Source organism: Enhydra lutris, unplaced genomic scaffold (assembly GCF_002288905.1).
Source record: "Enhydra lutris kenyoni isolate GAN:26980312 unplaced genomic scaffold, ASM228890v2 scaffoldscaffold31, whole genome shotgun sequence".
Taxonomy (NCBI): domain Eukaryota; kingdom Metazoa; phylum Chordata; class Mammalia; order Carnivora; family Mustelidae; genus Enhydra; species Enhydra lutris.
Window position 1 is genome coordinate 2633332 of NW_019154115.1, and position 17515 is coordinate 2650846.

General features: G+C 55.8%; 1 protein-coding gene across 3 annotated transcripts; it reads right to left on the reverse strand.

Annotated features, from left to right (window-relative positions):
- Positions 1–51: 51 nt before the first annotated feature.
- LOC111153226 (lectin, mannose binding 1 like) lies at positions 52–17487 on the reverse strand. 3 transcript variants are annotated; one of them, XM_022512121.1, is made up of 14 exons: positions 17449–17487; positions 11964–12073; positions 8833–8987; positions 8609–8716; positions 8453–8511; positions 7031–7130; positions 6546–6666; positions 5662–5717; positions 4941–5073; positions 4487–4638; positions 3338–3405; positions 2115–2238; positions 1361–1488; positions 52–320 (listed from the first exon to the last, which is right to left on the reverse strand). In XM_022512121.1, exons 3-14 carry the CDS (start codon positions 8980–8982, stop codon positions 182–184), a joined length of 1338 nt encoding a protein of 445 aa, XP_022367829.1. In that variant the 5' UTR covers positions 8983–8987; positions 11964–12073; positions 17449–17487; the 3' UTR covers positions 52–181. The 3 variants fall into 3 exon arrangements, with proteins under 3 accessions (XP_022367829.1, XP_022367827.1, XP_022367828.1); XM_022512119.1 differs by lacking the exon at positions 17449–17487 and adding an exon at positions 3761–3844 and having other exon boundaries at positions 52–317; positions 3338–3393; positions 11964–12888; XM_022512120.1 differs by lacking the exon at positions 17449–17487 and having other exon boundaries at positions 11964–12888.
- Between the last annotated feature and the right edge of the window lie 28 nt (positions 17488–17515).

The following is a 17515-nucleotide window of genomic DNA, read 5'->3' on the forward strand; positions in this document are numbered from 1 at the left end:
CAGAAAGATTAAGGTGAAGTCAGAAGGTAAATGAGCATATCAAAGCACGGGGAGATGTAAATCACCTTTAATAAGACTGGCGCTTGCCAAAAGTAAGGTGTGAGCAGGAGCTGGGCACCCAAAAGGAGAGAATACTGACTAAGCTCTTTACCCCCAGACACTACCCCCTCCTTCAGGGCTTTCAGGTGAGTCTTGCATGAATGCTGAGGGAGAGAGGCTGCCTCTTCAGAACCCCCAGGGCCCCAGGGTTTCGTGGTGCAGGACACAGAGGTCTGCCTGTGGACAAACAGTCCCAAAGGCTCTTGTCCAGCTCCTGCCTACTGTCAGGGAAAGGAGAAGAAGGTTACTTGGATTTCTGCCTTTGGGGCTTTTAAGAACAGCCTCCCACATTCACCTCTCTAGCATCTCTCCCCCAGAGTCTCTCCTCTTCTAGGACCTTTTATGGCTCTCCTGGCCTGTCCCATCAGGACCACATTATTCCCCTGGCATTCAAGGTCTGTCCAGGTGGCTCCAGCCTTATGGCCACCATTGCAAGCCTACATAATGCATAAGCTTGTCATCATTTCCACTTTGTACCTGTGCTGTTCTCACCTGGAGGCTGTCTTCTCTTCTACTCTGCTTTTAAAGCTCAGCACACTTCACTTCTCCCCCGGGACCACCCCAGACCACACTGATTCTTCTTGTCTTGAAATTTCACCAATAAGGACTGTCAGTCCCATTTCTGAGCATCTTAGCACACTCCCCATCTCTAAATGTTTCATTCATTCCACAAACACCGACCAATCAGAATTAGTGACCTCCTCCCTCTTTTAAATTCTCTTTGCCCAATTTCACAAACTGGTCCCATACTTTGCTTTGACAGTACTGAACTTGCCACTTTTTCTCCAGAATATTGTGCTTTTTTCATGCTTCCATGCCTTTTCTCTGCATTGATGCCCTTACTTATCTTGACAGGCTAGAAAACTTCTAGTTATCTTGATGACTCATATCCAAGGTCCCTTCCAGGTCAATGCTTTTATCACCCCAAGCTGGGTCAAGTGTTTTTTTCTTGTACTGTCATAGCCCCTGAGCTTCCTGCCATCATGGCACCAACCACAAAACTATCAGTTACCCGTCGGTTTCTCACACCAGCAAGTGAGTTCTGTGAGGGCAGGACTTAGATGGGGCCAGTAGCTACCTGGTGGTCAGTAGAGCCTATCAGAAAAAATGGGTCCTAGCCTGAGGGCCACTCCTTGCCAGCTGGTAGACCAGGCACATTCCTCCTGGGCCTCAGTGCACCATCTCTCAAATTGGGTAGCTATGACCCAGAATTAAGAGATGCCAGATGGGCATAGGATGCCTTACCCATGGGAAGACCAACCTGAAGTGCACATAACAGAAGAAGCCAACAGTCTGAATGAGGAGGAAGAACAAGAACATTCTGGGCCGCAGGCACGAGGAGGTCCCCGGGAGTTGGCCAGGTGGGCGAGGGGTCTTGGCTGCTGCTTTCTGAAAGGGTACATTCTAAAGTCTTGGATCAGCTTCTTACCCAAAGGTAGAAGGAGACCTGGAATCTGGGCTCTGTGTGGGCTCTAATTCCTTCCCTCAGGCTTGGGGCACCCTGGTTCTCATTCAGGGAACTTGGAGAGGGGTCAGAGTAAAAAGCTGCTGCCCCCACCCTAGCTCCCATGGCTCTGTTTGTGGGGACAGCTGGGAAGGCCTAGGGCCTGGGATCTTCAGGGCTCTGAAGGCTCTAGAGTTGAGAAAGAAGAAGTAGAAAGTGAAAGCCAAGGTGAGGGTGAGGGTGAGGGCAAAGGTAAGAGCAAGATGGGGCACAGGGAAGGGAGAGCTTCACCGCTGAGCTCTGGGGACTCCCATTTCCCTTCTGGTCACTGAGGGGGGTTGGAGCCAAGGGTCTTCAGGGCCCTGCTGGCATCGAGAGCTATGGGAGCTTCCAGAGAGCAGAGCGGGCAGAGAGAAGATCACATGCATATCACAGACACAGACATACATGTGCCTGCCAGCAGTCCCCACAGGGGAGCATGAGGGGAGGAGGGCCTGCAGTGCTGGAGGAAGGGGGCTGAGCCCGGACCTCAAGGATGGGGTCCTCCTGGTACCCCTTCCTTCCCACTCACCAGTGGGCCCTGAAGGTCCTTCTGCAGGAGGCTCAGGATCTGGGCCAGCTCTAAAAAATGATGCTTGGTGCCCACCGGCAGATAGAAGAGCTGGGCTCTTGAGGCCACGTGGGCAGCTGCATCCCTGGTGGGGGATGGAAACCAAGGGAGATGACTCGTTATGCCTTCTAGTTGCAGCCAAACCCCCTAACCACTTCTCATAATCCCTAACGGCAGCACCTGGAGGGAAACAGACACCATCCATAGGGCCCCTTCTTAGGGGCTGGTCTTCTTTCCCCAAACCTTCATTCTATATCCCCAGACAGCTTTAGGTCAGAGGAAGGTCTCCCTAAAGTTGTCCGTCTCAACTCTAGGCTCCCTGGGCTTTGCTTTCCATCCCCAGTCCCCAGGGGATTTAGTTCCTCTCCCTCTTTCCATCTTCCCACCCCTAAGTGTCTAGATGTGGGTAAGGGACCCAGAATCCAGCATCCAGCCTGATCCCTCCACCATGGCATCAAGGTGACCTCCCTGTGCCTAGAGCTCTATGGGTAGCTCCTGAGTCTTGGCCTAGGGTGGGATGTTGGTGGGGGGCAAAAAGAAGTCAGAGACTGCCCCCTCTTCAGCTGGGCCTGATCTTGGTTATGGTTCCTCCAAGAATGCCATTAAAACATCCACTCCATGGGGTGCCTGGGTGGCTCAGTCGGTTAAGCGTCTGCCTTTGGCTTAAGTCATGATTCCAGGGTCCAGCGTTCAAGCCCCGTGTGGGGCTCCTTGCTTAGCAGGGGACCTGCTTCTTCCTCCCTCCCTGCCTGGCTCCTCCTGCTTATGCTCTGTCTCTCTCTGATAAATAAATAAAATCTTAAAAACAAATGAAAAACCAGCCAAACAAAAAACATTCCATCCTTCCAGGAGCTGTCACTGAAGGAGGGTTCCCATTTACCTGCCCTCCCTGGGAAGACGGGGTTCTGATAGGGGCTCTCATGAGGGGCTCTTCCCAGGGAGAGTTACTTTTAAACTAGGAATTTCAGACTTTAAACTCGATACAATTAAGTCCAGTTCCACTGGACAAACCTAACTCTGCCCCAGCCCCTCCCCATGTGTCAGACTTCATGCTGGATGCTCAGGAACTCAGGAAGTGAGGAAATGAATAGGGGGCTGATGGAGGGACTTGAGGCTGAGCAAGTGGGTGAAGCATGGCTTCTCTGCTCCACTCCCCCCGGACCCCTTCTGGCAGGTGTCTTTACCTCATCTCTTGCAGGTCCTGGAGAAGAGTCCTCTGTCCATGGAGCAAGGTGCTGACCTTGGCCAAGTCCTGCAGGAATGCTGCCCTGTCCTCTAGGGCCCAGAGCACAGCCCCTCTCTTCCCGAAGTCCGTCTTCCCCAAGGACACTGTAGCCCCGTCCTTCTGGAAGGCCTTGCCAGCTTACCTGGCCCCTCGTCAGTTTGGACATGACCTGACACATTGAGTTTCTCCCCCTGTCCAGCTGGGCTTCTGGATTCCTCTTCCTCTCAAACCCCTCCCCCTGGGGGTCACGGGCTTTCTGCCCTTTGCAGAAGTGGTTCTGCCCCTGAAGGAGGCAGAGGCCCAGTCCAGTCCTCTGCTACCTACCCCCTCACCCCCCGGGGCACAGTGCAAGATGGGACCAGTGCTGAACAACTCTCAGTGCTTGGGCCTCTGTCTTGCTGAGTGGCCTGGAGAAGTGACCTCCCCTCTCTGGGGTGGATAGACTCTGGCAGGAGGAGCTCTGGGCCTAGCCTTGGAGTACGGCCCCATCCCCACTTCCCCCCTCCAGCAGCCCAGCCTCAGCTGCTCTGGCCTGAGGACACGAGATGAAAGACCTGAGCTGCCAGAGCCCAGCCAAGCCCCCAGGAGCCACGAGCCTCTTCTGCCCGGCATCTCACAGCTTGAATGAGTCCCAGGCTCTCAGGCCCCGGGCTGGGCGTGCCATGGGACACGGCTCCCTGGAGGAGAAGCCAGGAGAGCAGTGGGGATGAAACGAGGATTCTGGTCCATCTGAGCATGAAGCAAGCCATGTGTGAACCAAATCACATGTGGAGCTACATGCAAATTAGCACCCAGTCTATTTCTGGCACATGTCTACAGCCCGCATCCAAATGCCCAGCATCTCCCCTCCCAAGCCCTGCTGCATGGATCTGTGGGCTACCCTCCCACATGCTCCCTTGCCCGGCAGGTCCGCCCCACCCTGCCCCCTGCAGCACTGCTCCCTGGCTCTCCTTCTCCTCCAGACCTTGGGGGAGATGTGTTCCTAAGTAGTGTGCTCCCTCCTCTTTTTGGACAGAGGGAGCCCCCTGGGGGCAGGGACCCAGTCCCCGAGGGAGCTGTCTTGTCCAGGCCTGCAGGCGGGGCCATGGGTGCCCAAGGGGCCACTCACCCAGGCTCCCATAGGCCTGGTGTGGCCTAGGGACCCCAGCTGCTTCTTCCATTGTCTCTCAGCCTGGGCCAGCTGTTCAGATAGACCCTGGAGAGCCTGCAGGGTCTGGCGGTGTCTGCCCAGCGTCTCTGCCAGCTCAAAGCTTCTTTCCCCTGGAGATTGGGGCAGAGCTGGAACAGGCAGCCAGCTGGGACAGGGTAGCTGATCCTATCTTTTGGGGGCTCCTTGGAGAGGGGGAGCAGAAAGGCATGGCTTCTGCCTCCTAGACTCTCCCATGGAAAGCTATGTCTGGGTGGTGGGGTGGGGATAGGACAGAGTTCCTGGGACCCAGGGTCTGCTACATATGGCCTCCTCAGATCTTCATCTCCCCATTAGTTAAAAAGCTCCTGCTTTGAAGGGAAGAGGACCCTGCGATGCTCAAATGGGACCCTGACCTACCTCCCTTCTCCCTTACCCTCTTCCTGGACTTCAGAGCTCCGCTGTGGAATCACGTGCTTCTTGGTGCCCAGGGCCAGCCTTGCCCAAAGCCCTTCCAGCTGCCTCGCCAGCTGGAGCTCCTCCATCTCCAGAAAGGGCTGGGGGAGAGGCTGGAAAAAGAAGACAAAACTCAGGCCTGAAACCCATGGGAGATCGGCGGGTGTGGGGAGCTTTCCCATAAGGTCTCCATTCCCCCTCCTAGAGCACCCCAGCTGGGTCTCCCTCAGCCACCAGGCCCTGCAGTTTCTGTCCCGCTCTGCTGTTGCCAGTCCCCACAGCCTTCCCTCCTGCTGCTGCCTGGGCCCCAGCAGCTCTCTCAGGACTCAGACCTTTGTCCCTGCTGCTCCTCTGCTCAGCTACCTCTCTCTGCCCTTTCAAGCTCATCTCTCCCAGGTGGCCTTCCCTGCTCCCCCTGGAGGGTCAGGACCGCTCTTCCGTGCTCCTACAACCCCCAGCCAGCTGTGGACGTGCTCTGGGACAGGGCCTAGCTCTAGGTCACCTCTGGCCCCCAGCGCTGCCCGAAACAAGGCCTGGTCTGAGCAAAGCTCAGAGAGAGAGAGAGATAGCCTTAGAGATAAAGGCTGGAATGACAGGACTGATTGCACATGGCATGAGCAGAAGCATCTGGGGCAGGGAAGTGTCCCTGGGCTGTGTCTCCCCCAGATCTCCCCTGAAGGCCAGCCCAGGGCTGGCATCACCTTCAGACCCGGCTCACTCAGACTGAAGGTCAGGAAGGACGGGATGTCATGGTCATCTGGAAAGAGAAGAGAGAAGGGAAAGGAAGACGCCCCCTCCACCCAGTGGCCTACTTACTCAGCCCTCCCCCTCCCCCCAGGCTCCATTACATTCCAGGTAGGCAGGAGATCTGGGTGACTTTGGGCAACTCTAGCCCTCATCTTGCTCACTTCATAGGAAATGTGTGAGGGTCAGACAAGCAGATGGGGGGCGCTGTGAGGGTTGACCCACACACAGAGCCAAAGATGGGCCCGTGGTGAATGGCTAGAGCCAGAGCAACAGGCTGAGTGACACCCTCGGACCCCAGAGCATGGCTGTTACTGACAGAAACAACCACACAATGGCCGCCTCCTCAGCATGGCTCTGACCATGTCACTCTCCTCCTCACAAACCTTCCATGGCTCCCTAGTGCCTACAGTCTAAAGACAAAAGTCTTGGCCTTGAAGAACTGCCACTCTCAGATTGCACCCTGATTTCCAGTTGTGGGTTCCTCCGTGGACTCTTCATGATGTTATGTCCTTTTGCTCCAGTCCCCTAAATGTCCCTCATGTCCCTCTTCCACTTGCCCCACAGTTCCCAGCTAGGGGCATCTATAGGGCCATCCTTGGAGTAAAGACTTCTTGTGCTTTATCCTATTTGAGACTTTGGGCAACTCTGCAAGGCAAACATGAGCTTCCCGATGGTAACAGAGGCCCAGAGAGGGCTCGAGCATGACTCTCCAGGCCACATGGAGAGGAAGTGGCTGACCCACACCCAGAGCTCTTTAGAGGGTGTGCTCAGGGTGGGTCATGGGACATTAGGTAACACTCCTCTGCTCTTACCTCTTACCTGCCCAGAGGACCCTTACCTGCCAGGGTGCTGGTGGCTGCCGAGACCCCAAAGAAACCTCCAGGAGCCAAGAGCAGGGGCCCTGTGTCAACGCAGACCTCCTCTAGGTCACTGGGAGTGAGGCCACTGTTCAGGGACACCTGAGGGGCACAGAAGACTAAGCCCCTTGCACATGGAACCCCCTGACCCCAGCAGTGGGCATCATCCCCACCTCTGATCCAGTGGCTCTCCTGGTTCTAAAGGCGGCCATGGGGCCCGATGTCAGAATGGCAAGGAGGAACACGTTCGCCTGGTCTCACGCTAGCTTCCCTAAGCGTGTGCTCTGGGAGTTAGCAGTCTGTGCAGGGACCAGAGTGCCGCCCCTCTGTGCAACAGACCCCGCGTGGTGTCACAGGCGCCAGTCTGCTGGGGTCATGAGTGCGCTCACAGCAGCTCTGTAGCTCTGAGCCCTGCGGTCGGCCCCTCCCTGCCCAAAGAACCAGCAAAAGCAGAAGGGGCACTCACGCGCAGCCGCTGCCCCCAGTAGGTGATCCGCACTCTGAAGGGGTATGGTAGGTTGCGGAAATCCCAGTGGCAGGTGCCCAGCTCGCTGCCAGCTCCATCCCTGTGGGCACTTGGAATCCAGCCGGGCGGTGGCAGGGGTGGGGGGGTCCCAGGGGCCACTCTGCATGGGCCTGCCGCAACCCCCCGGCCCCCACTGGGTGACCCCGGGGAATGGGATGTGTTTCTATGGTCTAGCTTGAGTCTCTCTTAATGTGGTCTGCTTCTTTAGTAGGCCAGAGCGAGGAGCAGGGAAGCCAGCCTGGCCAGGCAGAGTGCTGCCACTCGGAGTTTACAGAAGGGGCCTTCCTGTGACTCTTCCCTCAGGGAGACAGCCTGGGATGCCCTAAGTCCCCCAGGCCTACTGCATCCTCCCACCGTCCCTCCCTTAACCTCCACGTCCCCCTGCGCCTCTGGGAAGTCTTCTCCAAGCTTGAAGCAGCAGGACAGATTCAGGACGGGCAGCACAAGGCGAGTTCTGTGTGCCCCAGAGGTCCCGAGTTTCTCTGGGCCCAGAGCCGCGTAGACCAGGCAGTCACTGCTGCCTTAAGCCGAGAGGGAGGCGGCCCAGAGCCGGGAGAAGCCGCAGCTTGAGCAGCCGCCTGGGTGACCTTGGGCAAATTACCAGGTCCTTCCAGACCTGAGTTGCCCCATCTTTAAAATGAGGCTAATAATTGAAACTACCTCATAACCTTGTTATGAGGGTTAACTAAGACACTGAGTGCAAAGTGCTTGGCGCTGCGCCCGGGACACAGGTAAGCTCTGCTCCATAAACACCGCAATTACTCTAATTCTTATGAGCTAAGGGATGTTTGCTAAGAAACACTGAGGAGGCAGCCGGGCTGGGTGGGAAGGGCAGCCACGTCATCTGGGAGAAAGGGAAGGTGCTGGCCGGCAGGCAGCGGGGCGGAGGGGCAGGGCGTGAGCCATCTGGCCTCAAATCTCAGCTCTGCACAGAGCTGTGTGACCTCTGGCATGTCGCTCCACCTCTCTGGGCCTGAGGGTCCTTGCCTGTAGCTGGGGACTAAAAATGCCCCCTTCTCCGGAGTGTTGCTGACCAGGTGAAATGTGAGTGAGAGTGCTCAGCACAGGCTCTGCCCTGTGTCCTTTCATACCCTGCCCCCTCCAAGTGGGGGCTGTTAGGTTGTACGAATTGAGGACTCAGTGGGGCAGTTACTGGGCCCAGCTGGGACCAAGCGGGAGGGAGTTCAGGGCAGCAGCAAGCAGCTCAGATGAGAGGCCCTAGGGGAGGGGACAGTCCTGGTGGGGTGGGGTGGGGGGATCCCATCAGAAGCTGGGGCAGGGGCCTGAGTCGGCGGTGTGGGTAACCGCTGAGGCCCTCGTGGCCCAGGAGAGGGGTAGGAGTCCGTCCAGACAGGGCCTTACCCACGCGCCTCATAGCGAGTGTGTCCATCGCTGGCCAGCACACGGACGGCGGGGCTGTTCTGCACGGGGGTGGGGGTGTGTGATGGGCAGCCTGAGCTACAGGCACAGGGAGGAGGGGGACAGTGTGGATGGTGGGGGGTGGGAAATTACTCTCACCTGGCTGTCCTCAGCTGAGGAGTCGAAGAGGATCCCAATGCCATCCCACGAGGTCGGCCCCTCCGGGATGGAGCCTACTTGGCCCCTGTCCCGGGTGTACCACACGGCCTGCGGGTCCCCAGCGGCTCAGTCCCCAGGGGGTCCCTCAGGACAGCAGAACCTCAGGCTCACCACCCATTTCCCTGCCTCACCCCCTCTGTCAGGCCCTGGTTGGGGCCACTCACCACGCCCCGGGTTCCCCGGCGCCCTGGCCCAGTCACCCGCATCTGCATCTCCACCTCCCAGGCAGAGAAGAGGACAGGGACCCTGCTCCACATGGCGCCACTGCGGTTCTGCATGGACGGGACCAGCCGCACTTCTTCTGGGCCCAGCATGGCATCTGCAGACCAGGGCAGCTCAGGCCTGGGGCCCCACCGCCCCCGCTTCTCCCATCATTGTCTCTCTGCCTGGGCTGGGACCAGGGAGCGGGGGAAAGGAGGGAACATCAAGGCCTGCCAGTAAATAACAGGCCTGTTGGATGCGGGAACCCACTGAGGAAGGGGGAGCTGGAGCCCAGCACAGCCAGGGGGTGGGGGGCTTTGCCAGGGGATGGCGACGGACCCCGGACCCACGGAGTGGTGCTTTGCCTGACTTCTCACGCAAGCCTCCCTACAAGTCTGTATGGCCTGCTTTTTAAAGACCCCATTTACCCAGGAAACTGAGGCTCCGAACGGTTAAGGAATTTGAACTCAGCTCCATGGGATTCCAAGTACAGCTGACCCTTGAACGACAGGGCTGCATGTGGCGCAGGTCCATTTATATGCAAGTGTTTTTGATAAATACAGTATGATATTGTAAATGTATTTTTTTCTTTATGATTTTCTTTTTTCTTCTTTTTAAAAAAATTTTTTAGAGTGTGAGAGAGCACGAGCGTGAACAGGGGGAGGAGCGGAGGGGAAGGGAAGGCGGGGGAAGAGTCTTGAGCAGACTCCGTGCTGAGTGTGGAGCCTGAGCCCTGGACCTTGAGATCATGACCTGAGCCAAAACCAAGGACTGGGTGTTTAATGGAATTAGCCACCTAGGCTCCCGTCTTCTTTATGATTTTTTTGATAACACTTTATTCTCTCTGGCTTACCGTTTTATAAGAATCCAGTATATAATACATATAACATACAAAATGTGTGTTACTTGGCCATCTGGGTATCTGTAAGGCTTCTGGTCAAGCTATGAACAGTTAAGTTTTGGGTGCATCATAAGTTATACCCTAATTTTGCACTGTGTGTGGGCTCGGCTCCCCAGCCCCTGTGTTGTTCAAGCATCAGCTTTTTCTACCACAGGAGAGATTTGTGTCACCCCTTTCCACATCTCAGGTGAGAAAACAGGCCCTGTGAAGGAAGAGGATGTGCCCGAGGCCAGAGGACAAAGCAGAGTGCTTTGCAAGAAGAGCCACGCTGGGGTTCAGGACTCCAGGCTGTGAAAGAGGGAGAGACTCTGGTGTGGCCAAATGAGGCCGGGGGCTTCCTGGTGGGGGGGGGGTAACCTAAGGGAAAGCATGAAAGCAAAGGTGGGAACTAGCTGGCAGGACCATAAGGAAAGGGTGGAGGATGGAGTGTGTGTGTGTGTGTGTGTGTGTGTGTGTGTGTGTGTGTGTGAATTCTCAGTGGCTGTGCCTAGGGGGAGGCCTGTCTGGGAGGAGGAGGGAAAGGGGAGAGAAACTGAGGCAGGCTTGGCAGGAATCAGGGGTAAGGAGATCAGAGGCCTCACCCCAGCTGGTTCCCCACCTCTCTGGCCTGCCAGCCTGGAACCTGGCCCAAGGTCCAGGCCTTGCCAGGACTTTCCGGAGACGGCTAATCCAGGGTGTTTGCTCAGCAAGGCCAGGGCTGGGGGCAGGGAGGCTCAGAGGCAGCAAGGCCAGATGTCCTGGGGGTCCTTAGAAGCCACCACTGCCTCTGAAGTGACTTGCAGGAGGCAAGGATGGTCCGCTGTACAGGGCACTAATGCATTCAGCTTTACATGGCTTATTCGTGAGACCTCACCCCCAAACTGTGACTCCTTGAGGCTGACAGCTCTGGGTCTCTGGGCTGGACACAGAGGGCCGTGCTGGGGGAAGTCTGGTAAAAGGATGAGGGAGTGCACGAATGGACAGGACACATATCACCACGTGATCTTGGAGAATGCGCCTCTGCTCCCCCATAGGGTCTGGGACACTCCAGACTCAACCGGGCCCAGAACAGGGTGTGTTTTACAGGCCCTGCCATCGTAGGCCTGAGGCAGGGCCTGGCTTGGTGCTGTGAGAATTAGCCCCTTTCCTTGTTTACCTTCCAAGTCTCTGTGAGGAAAATTGGTCCAAAGACCCTTCTGACAGAGCCTGTAATCTTAAAGGGATATTCGTTCTGGTCTCAGTCAGGAATCATGCCCTTTCTCACAGACACAGAAGTACAGAGTGGATCTGCTTTCTCTCTTTGCTTTGCCTGCTGGGTGGCTCTGAACCAGATCCATGGCCGAACTCTGAAGGGCGGGCAGACCCCATGGCCTGTTTTGGTGACAAGCCATGTTCCCGGACTCATCTCCTACCTCAGCCTTAACCCTGAGTCTTGTTCATTCCTATTTTAAGCTCCTCGGTACTACATGGGTCCTTGTAAGTCCTCAGAAAGCCTTTTTGACAGGTACCTGGGTGGGTTAAGCATCCGACTCTTGATTTTGACTCAGGTCATGATCTCAGGGTTGTGATACTGAGCCCTGCCTCAGGGGGGAAAAAAAATCCTTTTTGAACAAGATCGAGTAGAAGACAGACTATGGAGGCCTAGGCTTAGAAGTTTCTGAAGTTTCTGAAGGAAGTTTCTGAAGCATGCTCTCACGCCTGCTTCCAACCAACACAGACACAGGGCAGAGCTGGTGCCCTCTCTGGCAAAACAGCTGGCCACGAGGGTACCTCTCTCCAGCAGCCCGCAGTTCTCACGGACATCCACAGGCCTGGCAGCAAGGTGCAGGAAGAGGGGAAGCAGGTTCTGGTCCAAGTTGCCCTTGCATCTGTGTCTGGGACTCAGCATGTGAGCAAGCGTTATGTGTGTGCTTATGGGTCCAACAGGCAGAGGAAGAAGAGAGGGTCCAAGGAGAGGCAAAAGGAGAAGAGGGAAGTCCTAGGGCAGAGAAAGAGAGAGGCAGAGGGGAGAAATGGAGACTGGTGGGTGGCAGTGGTGTTGTGGTGGTGGAGAAGGAAGACAAGCCTGGGAGGGTTCCTGGGGCTGAGGCCACTGCCTGCCCAGGCCTGGCTCCATCTTGGGCAGCAGCTGGTACCAGCAGGCCCACTCCCCACTGAGCCACAGCCACCTAGAGCTGGTCAGCCCCTCCAGAGGGTCCCTACCCCACCCCTCACCTCCATGATGACTCCAGAAGGGTATTCCTGCCCCAGGCAACGCCAGTCTTGGTCCTTTGAAGCTGAGCTTGTACTCAAATCTTCTGTGAGGAGGACTGGCCCCCGCAGAGCTGTAGGGGCCCAGGAGCAGGAGGAGGAGAAGGCAGAACAAGGGCTCTGGGCCACTGACCACCAGCATTGTGAAGGGATCTGGTGTCTGGGCCCTGGGAGGAGCTGCAGCTAGCAGGGCAGGGAGGGGCTCCGGGGACAGGGCCAGGTGGGGAGGAGCTGGTTTCTGGCACTGTTCTCTCCCTTCATCCCTGACACAGACATCCTGTTCCTTCTAGGCCTGACCTCAGGCCCAGCCCCTCCCTCATCTCCAGCCTGACCCCTGGCCGCTCACCCACCCAGTTCTGCCCCTGTTCCTGGGCTCAGGCCATCTTCCCACCTTCTATCAGCTCCGGCAGCCGAGAGGCATCAGGGATCATAAGGACAGGCCCTGGCCCCCAGCAGCCCTAGCCTCTCCCTTTGCTCAGTGCCTCCTCCTCCTGCCTCCTTCCTGCAGACAGGAGTCCTGACCCTCTGGTCATTATCCCCAACCCACCCCCAGCCTTCCCTGTCCTGCTCGCTCTGTTGGGGCGCTCAGCTCAGTCCCACATTCCTGACACTCAGGCCTCCAAGCAGCCTGGTTTCCTCCACACATAAATTACATGAAGAAGAGAAAGGGAGTCCTATCAGAGCAAATAAATGCAATGTGTGGACCTTGTTTGGAGCCTCCTTTTAAACAACCAATTAGGGGAAAATGAGACTATTGGGGGAAATCTGAACAATGAATACTTGATTAAAATAAGGAATTATTGTTAAAGACTTTAGGAGTAATACTGGTATTGTGGTTACGTTTTTAAAAAGTGCTTTGGGGGGTGCCTGGGTGGCTCAGTGGGTTAAAGCCTCTACCTTCGGCTCTAGTCGTGATCTCAGGGTCCTGGAATCGAGCCAGATGCGTCTGGCTCTCTGCTCAGCGGGGAGCCTGCTTCCCTCTCACTCTCTGCCTGCCTCTTTGCCTACTTGTGATCCCTGTCTGTCAAATAAATAAATAAACTCTTTTTAAAAATATATTTTTTTAAAAAAGTGTTTTGGGGGCGCCTGGGTATCTCAGTTGGTTAAGCATCTGCCTTTGGCTCAGGTCGTAATTCCAGGGTCCTGGGATTGAGCCCTATGTCGGGTTCCCTCCTCAGTGGGGGGCCTGCTTCTCCCTCTCTCTCTCCCCCTGTTTGTGTTCCTTCTCTCACTGTGTCTCTGTCAAATAAATAATATTAAATTAAATTAATCATTTAATTAAATTTATATTTAATTATTATCACTATATCAATTATATATTAATATATTATTGATAATATATTATTAAATTATAATTAAATGATTGATTATTTAAATTTAATTAAAATGAATTAAAATAAAATAAAATAAGTATTAAATAAAGTATTAAAAAATGTTCTGTCTTTTAGAGAAACGTAGGAAAGCTGTGCCAATGAATTGATATCATGTCTAGGATCTGCTTCCAAGGGTCCCGGAGCTTAGAACTTGGTGGGCAGTAAGGGGACACAGAGGGCACAGGATTGGTCTGGAGCTGCTGTTCAAGTTGGATGGTTAGGATGTGGGCATTCATTAGAATCTTCCCTCTACTGCATATGTTTATGTGATTATTTCCATACTAAAAATGTTTTAAAAAAAGAAATCCTACATTTCAAATATTTTCACTCAAATAAATGCTCATTTTCCAGAGTGGCTGGCTCATTTGCCAAGAATTCTGGCTAGCTGAAGTTTCACTGTACTTTGTAAGTTCCCAGTAGGAGTAAGTTACTGAAGCTCTACAAATTAATTAAAATCAAGGCGGTAAGTGGAAAATTTTAGGACACGCTAAAAGGAAATCTTCATTTCTCAATAGTAAGCCCTTAGCTACTCCACCCGCTGTCCCCATCACCTTCGCGAGCACGGCCACGGCCACGCTGTGGAAAGGCAGGCCCTGACGCGGCCCGGCTCCCTGGTCTGCCGCTCAGCCCTTCTCGCTCCTGCCCCCACTGCCCCATGACAACCGCTCCAGCAAGGCCTGGCAATAACACTGTTCTTTGTTTCTAGTGGACGCTTCTCCACCTGTCTCTGCCTTGTGGAAGGCACCGGAACATCCACTTCCTCTGTTCCCCTCCCCTGCTTGCTTCTGGAGGCCTTAGCTGCTCCTTTGCCACCACCCTTCCTCCCTGGCCCCCACACGGCAGCTTCTTGCGCTTGTGCCTCTCCTCTCCCTCCAACTGCGTCCCTGCCAAGTTTGCCCATGCCAACAGCTTCCAGCGCCATTGCTCTGCTCATGATCCCCAAACCTCTGCTATCAAGCAGGCTTCTCCCGGAGCTATGGGCCTGAATGCCTGATCCTGCAGGGGCCATCTCTACCTGGATGTCCTGAAGGCCCCCAGACAATACACCCATCCCCAGCTCTCCTATTCTCCAACCTCTGGGCCATACTTGTCCTGGGCTAGGGTCTCAGGGATGGCAACCCCCCACCCCCGGGTCAAATCAGAGCCACCGGTTCAATTTCCTCTTGCTACTCCTAGACCGCCATGCCTGGTCCTCTGGTTGCCAAGCCTGTTTCTTCAGCATGCATCTCCATGCTAAGACAGGGGACATGAGAGGATACCTCTAGGGTCTTGAAAATAGGGCCTGGCTGGTAGTGAGCGCTCAGATCAGTAAAATAATAACTGCGTTCACCTTCCTCTCTACCTCTGATGGCTTCCCCAGCCTGGACCGTCGCCAGTCACCTCCTACCTGGCCAGCTGCTGCCTCCCCACTGTCTCCCTGTCTCCACTCCGTACACTCCCACTCCCAGGGCCAGATTGTAGCCAGGATCATTTTTCTAAGATGCAGAAAGGACCACATCACTCCTTGGTCCTCACCACTGGCCATCTTTGTGCAAAATCTCATGGGATCTGCGGGGCTGGGTGGGGTCTGGGCCCTGCTTTCTCTCCAGCTTCGTTGTGTTCCTGAAAGCCCCCTGTTGGCACCTGAGGACCAGGCTAGGGCCCCCCAGCACCTTTGCCCTGGCAGTGCCCTTCCGTTGTCAGAAGCGCCCCATTCTCGGCCCCTGCGGCTCCTGCCCACTCCACCTCACCGGATTTCCAGGCACCAGGTTGAGCCTGAGTGGGATCCCTATTAATCACGAGCTCCATGAGGGTAAGAACTGTGTCTTCCTTGTCTATGCTAAGCCAGCAGCCAGCACATGGCACAAGGATGAGAGAAAAGGAAGGAGGGAACAGAAATGCCATAGGCCAAGTGAGAGAATGCAAGGAAGGAATGGGGCAGACTCGAGTGCCCTGGGTTGAAAGACCGGAAGCACCTGGCTATCTGGGCTGCAGATCCACGGGTCCCTGTCTGCCTACCCCCACCTGTTCTTTGTCCCGATTCCACGGCCACACACTGTTGCAGGGCTCTGAATCCAGGCCAGTTTTCAAAATGCCCTGCCAGCAAAGTCGGGCTGGTGGTTTGACACTGGCCATGGCGAGAGCCCACCATAGATGTCAGCAAACTCTGAATCAGAGCTCCCTGCCACACTCCCCGGGGCGGACTATGACCATCACCACAGTGCTGCCTGTGGCTCCCTCCCTGGGAGCTGGCTCCCACTGCAGGCCCACCCCCTGTGCTCTGGCAGGCGTCAGCCACCCCTCCCACTCTAAGGAAGGCTCCCCCTTCAATCACTGCCATGCCCGCACCTGTTTTCTGTCCCCTCAGCATGGAGACTCCGCCTGCAGATAAACGTCCTTCCTGCTCATGCCCTGCTCACACCTCTGCTGCCTTCAAATCCCCTAATTCATCCTCTTTCCTCTTCTTACAGCTCAATCTCCCAAGACTGGTGACCCTCCTGCATCACTCACACTGTCGAGCCAGGCTTGGAATCCGCAACCCCACAAACTCAGGTTTGGCTAAAGTCCCCAGCGGCCTCCTTGTGGCTACCCAGGGGCAAGCTCCGGTCTTCTGGGAAGAAAGGACCTGCTGGCTGGCCCCTTTTCACCTATGACATGAAGCCACTGGCAAGCTCACTCAGCTGCTTCTCCTGTCCCTCTGGAGGCTGTCCACTCCCGCCATCCCCTCCTGCACTTATCAGTCTTCCCTGTGCTCCCTGGAACTTTTCTATCAGCAGCCCAGGTGATTGTTCCTTCCTGCTCAGAACCTGTTACTGGCACCCCATGGCTCTCAGGGTGACAAAAGCCAACCCTTCCTCTGGCCTCCCCTCTCCACCTCAAATCTCCCTGTGTAGCTTCACCATGTTTCCAGAGACTCTGGATCAAGCTGCCTCCCTCCAGTCCCAGCATCTCTTCCTGGAATGCTGCTGCCCAACCCCCACACCTCCTGTTTACCCTGATCTCAGCTTACATGCTGCCTCTTACAGGAAGCCCTCCCTGACCTATAGACAAGATCCCATTCCAACGTCATGTTTTTTCCATAGCACTTCTCAGTTTGTAGTTGTCTGTGTGACTCCTCCTGACTGGAAACTCCACAAGGTCTGTTTTGCTGCTGAGCCCCAGTCCTAGCACAAAGCAGCTATTGAAGTAACTCCTATTGAATGAATAGTCTGGTCTTGGAAAAACAAGGCTGGCGATGTGCAGAGAGGATGGACTGGGGGAGGCGAGAGGCTGTTGCTCTGGGCTGGGGGCATTGGGACCAACGCCAGCAGCTGGGCTGCAGGGGGCTGAGGCACAGACACGAGACACATAGCGAAGTTCAGACCTCCCTGGACTTCAGGCCCTATTGGTTGGGACAGGGTCAAAGCCACAAACGGACAAGGGGAACCCCTGCCCACCCTAACCCCGCCGCCGGTGCCTGTCTCTGTGAATGAAATGAGCCTCCCCCAATCTTTACAGCTTCTACACTGACCACCGACCCTGGGCAACCTGAGTGAGGGGAAAACATGCCAAGGCTGGTCCTCATTCTCCATCTGTGGCCCCCAAGGTGGGGTGGGGAAGGTCTCCACCTCTGTATCCTCAGGCACAAGGCTGGGCACGCGCTGGGAGGTGGCGGTGCTCTTACATCTGGGGTGAACCGTGAGAACCCCCAGCAGCTCACAATCTTCCCCTCCCTCACTCTCTAGGGGCAGCCCCTTCTGAGGCATGAGACATTTATCTTGCCTCCAACCGGGGTGCCCTGCTTCCATCTGGCCAGGCCTGGCTGCCTTGCCTATCCTTGGCTCCAGCCCTCCTTGTGCTGTTGGCTTGAGCAACAGGGCAGGGGAGGCAGCTAGGCCCCACACACAGGACCCTGTGGACGGGGTCCCAAGCTCAGGATGGCCCCGGTGCCCAGCCCGGGCCACAACAGGACAGTGGGGGAGGGTTGGTGGTGAGGGCTCCCCAACGGCAGACACAGGACACTCGCTCGTGCAGCTGACACAAAGCGGCGGCTACATCTCCCGGCCGTGCTCCCCACGCCCCTCCTCCACTCCCAGGGCAAGCACAGCCCCACTCACAGAGACAGGGGGATGGACAAGATGGCACAGGGACAGGGGGCCGGGCGGGACAGGCAGGCTCGGCGGA